The sequence below is a fragment of the Gorilla gorilla genome, chromosome 21 (genome assembly GCF_029281585.2).
Source record: "Gorilla gorilla gorilla isolate KB3781 chromosome 21, NHGRI_mGorGor1-v2.1_pri, whole genome shotgun sequence".
Classification (NCBI taxonomy): domain Eukaryota; kingdom Metazoa; phylum Chordata; class Mammalia; order Primates; family Hominidae; genus Gorilla; species Gorilla gorilla.
In genome coordinates, this window is record NC_073245.2 from 47,129,704 (window position 1) to 47,138,907 (window position 9,204).

General features: G+C 48.8%; 1 protein-coding gene across 4 annotated transcripts in view; it reads left to right on the forward strand.

The window, feature by feature from the left end:
• Positions 1-8,795, forward strand: part of ACSS2 (acyl-CoA synthetase short chain family member 2) — a 51,180-nt gene extending 42,385 nt beyond the window's left edge. For 2 of the 4 annotated variants that reach the window (XM_019016872.4, XM_019016873.4), the window contains 12 exons: positions 282-419; positions 1,380-1,550; positions 1,847-1,980; positions 2,171-2,303; positions 2,385-2,441; positions 2,627-2,707; positions 2,804-2,833; positions 4,164-4,272; positions 6,534-6,602; positions 6,941-7,117; positions 7,713-7,787; positions 7,923-8,795. In XM_019016872.4, the coding sequence (XP_018872417.1) occupies positions 282-419; positions 1,380-1,550; positions 1,847-1,980; positions 2,171-2,303; positions 2,385-2,441; positions 2,627-2,707; positions 2,804-2,833; positions 4,164-4,272; positions 6,534-6,602; positions 6,941-7,117; positions 7,713-7,787; positions 7,923-8,050 (1,302 nt within the window). In that variant the 3' untranslated portion in view covers positions 8,051-8,795. The remainder of the gene's footprint in view (positions 1-281; positions 420-1,379; positions 1,551-1,846; positions 1,981-2,170; positions 2,304-2,384; positions 2,442-2,626; positions 2,708-2,803; positions 2,834-4,163; positions 4,273-6,533; positions 6,603-6,940; positions 7,118-7,712; positions 7,788-7,922) is intronic. The other 2 variants (XM_004062044.5, XM_004062045.5) reach the window with 1 other exon arrangement.
• Positions 8,796-9,204: the final 409 nt, after the last annotated feature.

Genomic DNA, 9,204 nt, shown 5'->3' on the forward strand with positions numbered 1-9,204 from the left:
GAAGGATGGGAAGGGACCAGCCAAGGGTTCCTCCTCAGCCTGAGGCCAGGTGAGAGGAGTTCTGGGGTAGAGATGGGGGTAGGATGGCAGGGTGGTTGGAGTACTCAGTAAGCTTGGGTTCTGCTCCTGTTCTTTCTGTTCCATTCCATCCTTGAAGGGCCTTCTCTCCCTTCCTGTACTCCTACCTGCCTGTCCCACCTCATTCCCTCCAGGGGCAAGGTACGGGTGTATCTTGTCCCCATCTTGAGCTGTTCACAGTTCTTCCCTGCCCATCCCTGCAGATCTCATGGAACCAAGGGATTGACTTGTGGTGGCATGAGCTCATGCAAGAGGCAGGGGATGAGTGCGAGCCCGAGTGGTGTGATGCCGAGGACCCACTCTTCATCCTGTACACCAGTGGCTCCACAGGCAAACCCAAGGCAAGTTGTGTGTGTGTGTGTGTGTGTGTGTGTGTGTGTGTATTATGTAGGGGTAAGAAGTAAGCTTCTGAGGAAACAAGTAATGAAATTATTTTTTTCCTACAACCCTGAGTTTTGGAAATGTAGCATTGTCTTTTCTAAATCAAATTAAGACATAAATCCTCAATCTACAGGTGGTGAGGCCCAGGGTGAGACAATTCAGGTGGAGGGTTTCATACAGCTGACATGGATGTTCTTTCCCTATGCACCCATGGTTTGGTTGAAGGAGAGCTATTCTGTTAACTCAAGGCCAAGGGTGGGCACAGAGATCCCTCTCGGGCTTCTAAGACCATAACTCTTAGAGTTCAATTCCTTCCACCTGGCACACTATTAACATGTAGTCCTCTGCCAGCACACACCATGGGAGCCGGAAACACTTAAGAAAACTGTTTCTTCCATTGACTTGAAAGCTATGTCACTCCACCTTCTGCCCACTCCACCCCTAAATTATCTCCATATGCTTTGAAATATCCCTCAATAAGTCTTTAGAAACACAATTTTGGCCTCTCTTTCATAGAGATGGGGGTAGGGATGGAATAAGCAAAGGGAATTATCTTTTTTTTTTCCCACTCACTCTGCTGGTGTATAATTGAGTGTGTGGGCACAAATACACAACAGAGGGACTATTATGAGTGTGCTATGAGTGCTCATGTGTGAGTGATGTGGGTGGCTCTGAAATACCATCTGAGGGTGCTGGTATGAATGATGGCCTGATAGACATATGTGTCATCAGGAGTGTGATAAAGGAGATGAGATGGGAGCATGGAGAAAAGGAGATGGAAGAGAGATGGATGCTGTGAAAAGGGTGCTGGCAGGGCTGGAATCCCTGAGGAGGATCTTCCTCCAGCTCTGCGCAGCCTCCATTTGGTGGTCAGTAGGGGTGGGCATAAGACCCTAACCTGTTCCGCATTCTTCCCACAGGGTGTGGTTCACACAGTTGGGGGCTACATGCTCTATGTAGCCACAACCTTCAAGTATGTGTTTGACTTCCACGCAGAGGATGTGTTCTGGTGCACGGCAGACATTGGTTGGATCACTGGTCATTCCTACGTCACCTATGGGCCACTGGCCAATGGTGCCACCAGTGTTTTGGTGAGAAGGGAGCCACCTGGCCTAGCTGGGGGACGGACAAGATTATCCTGGGTGACTACCTCCCAAGGCTGCTTGGTCTAGAGGGAGGGGGACTTATACAATCATCTGTTTTCTGGAGAAAGAGAAGTCCTGAGGGGGTTGCGTATCCTGACTAGGATGGTATCTTGGCTTGTCTGGCCAGGGAGTGAAGATATGGTTGGTCAGAAAGGGAAAAATACTGAACCTGAGGGAATGGTAGGGGGATGAATAGAAGGACTATTAGGAAAGACTGGGAATGACCAGCCTTCATGGGTCAGTTTGAGGGGATTCCCACATATCCGGACGTGAACCGCCTGTGGAGCATTGTGGACAAATACAAGGTGACCAAGTTCTACACAGCACCCACAGCCATCCGTCTGCTCATGAAGTTTGGAGATGAGCCTGTCACCAAGTGAGACCTCTTCCCAGTTGCTGCCCTGTGGGTATCCCTCAGAGCTGGGTGCTGGCCTTTGTACAGTCTCTTCTTTTCCATTGTCCCAACTCTCTGACCTGGAATAGAGGACGGGGCAAGAGAAAAGCCTGGGTATGTGTGTCTTCCAGTAGTACTCAGAGCCTTCCTCTCTCCCATTCCCCTGCCCCAGGCATAGCCGGGCATCCTTGCAGGTGTTAGGCACAGTGGGTGAACCCATCAACCCTGAGGCCTGGCTATGGTACCACCGGGTGGTAGGTGCCCAGCGCTGCCCCATCGTGGACACCTTCTGGCAAACAGAGACAGTGAGTGAAGGGTTCAGAAGGCTGGGTCCCAGGGACAATGTGGGAAGATTGACTCAAATTTCTCATCTCTGACTTCCCCAGGGTGGCCACATGTTGACTCCCCTTCCTGGTGCCACACCCATGAAACCTGGTTCTGCTGTGAGTGATGCTTCCCTGGCTGGTCTTGGGCTAGGCAGGGATGGTGTCTTGGGGCATTTGGCCTAGCTAGATAGTGGAGAACTGGACTGATATGTGTGAAGAATTTGGGGTTCTGGGGCTCCTTGGGAGTTGGGTCAGAGTTGCCTCATTCCTCTTCTTGGGTTCTGTCTCCTGTTTGCTTCTAGACTTTCCCATTCTTTGGTGTAGCTCCTGCAATCCTGAATGAGTCCGGGGAAGAGTTGGAAGGTGAAGCTGAAGGTTATCTGGTGAGGCCCTGGCCCTTGGGAGTCTTTAAGGAGAGAGGGAAAGGGTCTGCCAAGGGTACTTTGCTTTAGAGTTAATAACCTAATCTCTCCTGGTAGCTGCTTAGGACTGAAGCTTCATGGTTGGAGGTTTGCTCACTGAGAGACCCTGGAGGGGACCCTCGATACTTTGCCTGCATCTCTTCCTTTTGGGCCATAAGTCTCCTAAGGGCGTTTTAAGAGTCGCTCAGATTCCTGATGGTACCTTTTTGGGTCTGGAAGACTAAGTCCCATCTTCTTTTGACAAAGATTCTACAGAAAGGAGGCTTTATAACATAGTAGAAAATCACGTAGGATCTGGAGTCACCCTGCCTGGGTTCAAATCCTAGCTCTGCCTCTTCTGTGACCTCAGATAAGTTATTTAATGCCTCTGAATCTAAATTTTCTAATTTGTAAAATAGGGTTAAAGTGGTGCCTCTGGCCGGGCACGGTGGCTCACACCTGTAATCCTAGCACTTTGGGAGGCTGAGGCGGGCAGATCACCTGAGGCCAGGAGTGCAAGACCAGCCTGGCCAACATGGTGAAACCCCGTCTTTACTAAAAATACAAAAAGTAACTGGGCGTGGTGGTGGACGTCTGTAATCCCAGCTACACGGGAGGCTGAGACAGGAGAATCACTTGAACTGGGGAGGTGGAGGTTGTATTGAGCCAAAATTGTGCCATTGCACTTCATCCTGGGCAACAAGAGCAAAATTCCGTCTCAGAAAAAAATAATGCCTTTGTCTCCTATGGTTGCTTGCTTGATTGAGTTAGATAATCCACATGAAGGGGTTAGCAGAGAAACTAACAATTAGTACTTGATAAACATTAGCTGTTGTGATTATTGTATTCATACTTGCAGGAGCCTCACCTGTCCCTTCAACCCCACCCCATTTCACTTTCCCAAGAGCAAGTTAGTAACAGGGGCAGGGCTTACATCCAGGCCTTCTGACTCAGCCTAGAATCCCATCCATTCCATCGATCTGCTGCCAAAGAATGTTGCTGATTGGGCAATAATTATTTACTTGGTGTGTGGGCACCACTGTTTTTTAAATGAGTGTTTTCATTTGTATCAAACTGGACCTGCTTTCCTCAAGGATTGCCCAAAAGGAGACACAAATTTACTAAACACTTATCAATAATAGAACACCGTGCTAGGCAATTTCCATATACTATTAATTTAATCCTCACAATAACTTTGGAAGACAGAAAGTATTTTCTCTGATTTACAGATGAGGATCCTGAAGCTCAGAGGGGTAAAGTTACTTCTCTGAGGTCACCTAGCTAGTAAGTGGTAGAGCTGGGATTCCAAGCCAGGATCCTCTGTCTCCAAAGCCTGTACTTCATTCAGGACACTTTCCCCCACATTTAGAAAAGCTGTAATTATCTTCCAGTGAGACAGCATAGCAAATGTGATCACTGTCCCTTCCTCACTCCCCAGGTGTTCAAGCAGCCCTGGCCAGGGATCATGCGCACAGTCTATGGGAACCACGAACGCTTTGAGACAACCTACTTTAAGAAGTTTCCTGGATACTATGTTACAGGAGATGGTGAGCTTTAGCTATCCCCCTCTTGCACCTCCCACTAAGACATGTGCCTTCCACTTCCATTTTCAGGAAGAGTTGGTGTGTTGCTATAAAATAATACCTGAGACTGGGTGATTTATAAAGAAAAGAGGTTTGTTTTGGATTATCATTCTTCAGGCTGTGCAGGAAGCATGGTGCTGGCATCTGCCTATGGTGAGGCCTCAGGTAGCTTCCAATCACGGCAGAAAGCGAAGGGAGAGCCAGTGTTTGACATGGCAAGAGAGGAAGCAGGGGAGAGAGGGAGGAGATACCAGCCTCTTTTAAACAACCAGATCTTACATGAACTCATAGAGTTACTGCAAGTACAGCACCAAGCCATTCATGAGGGATCTGCACCCCCCCGCCCCCCTACCTCTCCGGCCTTGACCAAAACACCTCCCACCAGGCCCCACCTCTAACACTGGGGATCATATTTCAACATGAGATTTGGAAGGGACAAACATCCAAACTATATCAGTTGGTTAGGGGTAAAGAAAATCAGAGAAGAATGTGTCCTACATGTCAGTATCTGGTTTCTACGCAGAGCTACAAAGACTGTAAGGGCAGGAATGAGTATAGCAGGAGGGGTCTCAGAATGGTGCTATCTGAACTTTGATGTATGAGGAAAGATGGACAATGTATGCTCCTGTGTTGAAAGAGATGGGGCATGTGGCAGTGCATGATTATTATGTCATGTTTGTCTTTATGTTTGGAGTCTGTGTTTCTCCATCTATCCATCTACCAATCCATTCATCCATAAGATCTGAGCACTGTGATCCTGTGCCCAGGCACTGACCATGAATAATGTAGTCAAAATCTCCTCCCTCATGGGGATTCTAGTAAGGGGAGGCAGACAAACCCAACAAACATAAATAAGCTTATCTTAGATAGAGATAAGTGCTGTTAAGAAAAATAAACAGGGTAGCATGATAGTGTTTGCAGGGATGGCTACTGTACACAGGATCGTCGGAGAAGACTTCTCTGAAGTGACATTTGAGCAGAGGCCTGAAGGGTGAGCAGGAAACAGGCATGGGAAAATCTAGAGTAAGAGTATTTTGTGCAGAGGGACACAGCTTGAGATGTCTGAAGAATGGACTGAAGCCTGTGTGGCTGGAGCGTAGCAAGCAAAGGGAAGAATATTACATGACGTTGGAGACGTACATAATACAGGGAGGGTCTTGTGGGCCATGGTGAGGAGTTTGAATTTTATTCAAAGTACAGTGGGAAACCTTTTTTGTTGTTGTTGTTGTTGTTTGTTTTTTTTTGAGACAGAATCTCACTCTGTCACCCAGGCTGGAGTGCGGTGGCACGACCTCAGCTCACTGCAACCTCCACCTCCCGGGTTCAAGCAATTCTCCTGCCTCAGCTTCTCAAGTAGCTGGGATTACAGGTGGATGCCACCATGCCTGGCTAATTTTTGTATTTTTAGTAGAGACGGGGTTTCACCGTGTTGGCCATGTTGGTCTCGAACTCCTGATCCACCCATCTTGGCCTCCCAAAGTGCTGGGATTACAGGCATGAGCCACCATGCCTGACCACCTTTTGGGGTTTTAAGCAGGGGAGTGCTAAGAATTGATTTACTGTTTAGAAAATAACTTTGCTGGATTTATGGAGAATAGAGTTTAGGTGAGTATACTATTGCCATGGAACAAATTATCCCAAAAGTTGGCAGCTTAAAATAACAAATATTATCTCACACAGTTTCTGAGGATCAGGAGTCTGTGAACAGTTTCACTGGGTAGTTCTCATTCTGGGTCTCTTGTGAGTTTCAGTCAAGCTGTTGGTAGGGGCTGTAGTCATCTGAAGGTTTGAGTGAGCCTGGAGGACCTACGTTCACGCTCACTCGCATGGTTGTTAGCAGGAATCCTCAGTTCCTCACCTCACCATAGGACTACTCAATACATGGCAGCTAGCTTACCCTACAGCAAATGATCTGAGACAATGCAGCCAAGACAAGCTAGGTGTCTTCTACAGCCTAATCTCAGGAGTGACATCCTATCACTTCTGCCAAATCCTGTTGATGACACAGACTAACCCTAGTACAATGAGAAAGAGGACTGCAGGGCTATGAATACCAAGAGGCAGAGATCAGTGGTGCCCTCTTGGAGGCTGGCTACTACAGTGGGCAAGAGTGCAAGCAGGAAGACTTGTTAGAAGGCTATTGCAGAAGGTGTAGCAGTTTGGTAATGTGGATCAGGTATCCTACCGTAGGGTTTTTATTTATTAGGTTTTGCATTTCTTCCCAGGCTGCCAGCGGGACCAGGATGGCTATTACTGGATCACTGGCAGGATTGATGATATGCTTAATGTATCTGGTAAGGGCCAGGGGCCACCTTCCCATCTTATTAACTCTGCTCCTCTGACAACACCCAGCCGAAGCCTTCCGCAAGAGCCCAGGAGTGTCCTTTGGCCAGACCATGTACTAAGTGTAGCATTCAGTTCTGGGCCCAGGTTTTAGAGGAGTAATGAACACTGGAATGTGCCTAGAGTAGGGGAACTTGGATGGTGGGGTGACTGAAAGCATGTCATCTGAGGAGTGAATGAAGGGTCTTCTCCGTTTGGCCAGACCAGGACTGCCCCTTGGGTACAGATGGAGCAGGGGCTGGGGCAGAGCCTGGGATCTCTCTCATGGCACTTCCTTTCCCTTGACAAGGACACCTGCTGAGTACAGCGGAGGTGGAGTCAGCACTTGTGGAACATGAGGCTGTTGCAGAGGCAGCTGTGGTGGGCCACCCTCATCCTGTGAAGGGTGAATGCCTCTACTGCTTTGTCACCTTGTGTGATGGCCACACCTTCAGCCCCAAGCTCACCGAGGAGCTCAAGAAGCAGAGTAAGGAGCCTCCCTGGGCAGGGACTATAGGGTCTGTCTTGGAGGCCCAGTTATCACCGCAAGTTGTTGGGGAGGGGCTAGAGCAAGCTGCTCCCCAAACCACAAACAGATTCCAGGGGGCCCCATGGGCTGATTGCCCTCTTCCTGTTCAGTCTCCACTAGTCTCCCACTAGGATAATAATAATAGCCAACATTTCTAGAATACTTTGTGCCACCGCTAGGCTAAGTGCTTTAAATGAATTACCCCACTTAATCCCTAGAGTCACCTCCATGAAACAGATCTTATTGTTACCTTCATGCTAAAGATGATGAAACTGAGACTCATAGAAGTTAAATCACTTGCCCAAGGCCACACTGCTAGAAAGGTGGCATTTAAACTCTAGCAGGCTCATTCTACAGCCTGAGTTCCATAAGATAAAATGAGAGAGTAAAGAGACAAGTGTGTTGAGAGCGAGAGAAGCAGTGAACCTGAGGCTGTCTCTGTGGGCAGGGACTTGAGGAGGAAACAGGTGGGGAACAAAGCCATCTCTACTTTGATTTTTGAAAAGTCTGGCTAAGGGTGCTGAAGAAATCCTTGATGATTTGTTGGTTACAGTTAGAGAAAAGATTGGCCCCATTGCCACACCAGACTACATCCAGAATGCACCTGGCTTGCCTAAAACCCGCTCAGGTATGTTCAGAGGCCTCCATGGATTGGGATGGGGTGAGGCCTGGTGGTGGTGGGGTGTGCGTGGATGAAAGCCTTTGGCAGGGCTGGGGTGGGTCAGTGCTTTCACCAAGTAACTAGAGGTCTGTGGTTCCCCAGGGAAAATCATGAGGCGAGTGCTTCGGAAGATTGCTCAGAATGACCATGACCTCGGGGACACGTCTACTGTGGCTGACCCATCTGTCATCAGTCACCTCTTCAGCCACCGCTGCCTGACCATCCAGTGAACATGATCCTGACCTTTACCTAGGATTCCTCCTGCTCCAAACTTTGCCCATCCTCTTTGCCCCCTCAGGAGTGCTGAGGGCCAGTGTTGACCCACACTACCCTCCCTTGACCAGCTGTCTGGGACCGGAAACCAGCTTTGTCTCCAGGTAGAGACAACATCCTGTGACTGCCAGGCAGAAGGGACAGGGCCCAGGTCAGCCTCAGTCTGCTGTGCCTCCAGACTGCAGAGCTCTCAGAACCCAGAACAGGGACGAAAAGGCTACCTCTCCTACCCAAGTTAAGTGTTCAGAGGGGATGTGAGGGCCTCCACTGAAGCAGGGAGGCAGCTGTGTAATCCTATGTCAGCTCTCTTAGGAAGCCCCAGTACTTATATTGGGCATGCACTTGCCCTTAAAAACAATGATCTGTGAGTCCAGGAACAATTTACTATTTTTAAAATATTTTGCTGCTTCTGTTCTGGGTCTGAATTCCCTTTTGTGCCAGATGCCAGTACTGTCTGCCCATTGGCTCCAGGGGCTGTATGGGCAGATTCAGTCTCCGGAGGGTATTCAGATCATCTGCTTCTTTGAAGGAGTAAATGTGTTTTGTTCCTAGGGCCAGAGGAGCTTGTCTTCCTTGTCCTCTGTTCCCACCCTCCCCTGAACAGAACCCAGCCCATAAGAGACATTCTCAGATGAAACTCTGTTTTCTTGCCCCAGTCAGGCTCAAGCCCTGTGGTTGTAGGAATAAAGCCTGTGATCTCAAGAAGTGGTGACTTGTTTTCTTAGGTATCTGTGCCCTGAGGCTGTATATTCATTAGTGGCTCTGATTTGTGTGGCAGATGGGAAGGGAGGGGTATTTCCTAGGACTATCCCCAATATCTTCCTTCTAGAACTTTTGGTTTGGGCAGAGCCAAGGAGGCTTCACTGACAGGGCCTTTGACAAGCCCCTGAGCTAAGCAGGAAAGTGACTGAAGCCAGTTCACAACTGTTATGTATGTCCCATCTTGGTTGCCTTCCCTCCTGGGCTCCTGCCAGGGACTCTCATTCCTCCCTGTGATCCAGTAAGAGCATTAGTGGGTGGCTAAGGATTGAAACTTCAGGGTTCCACCTGTAGAGACTGGTCCAGGGGGACCCTGATTACAGACCAGTCACTTCCCTGCTCTAATACATCT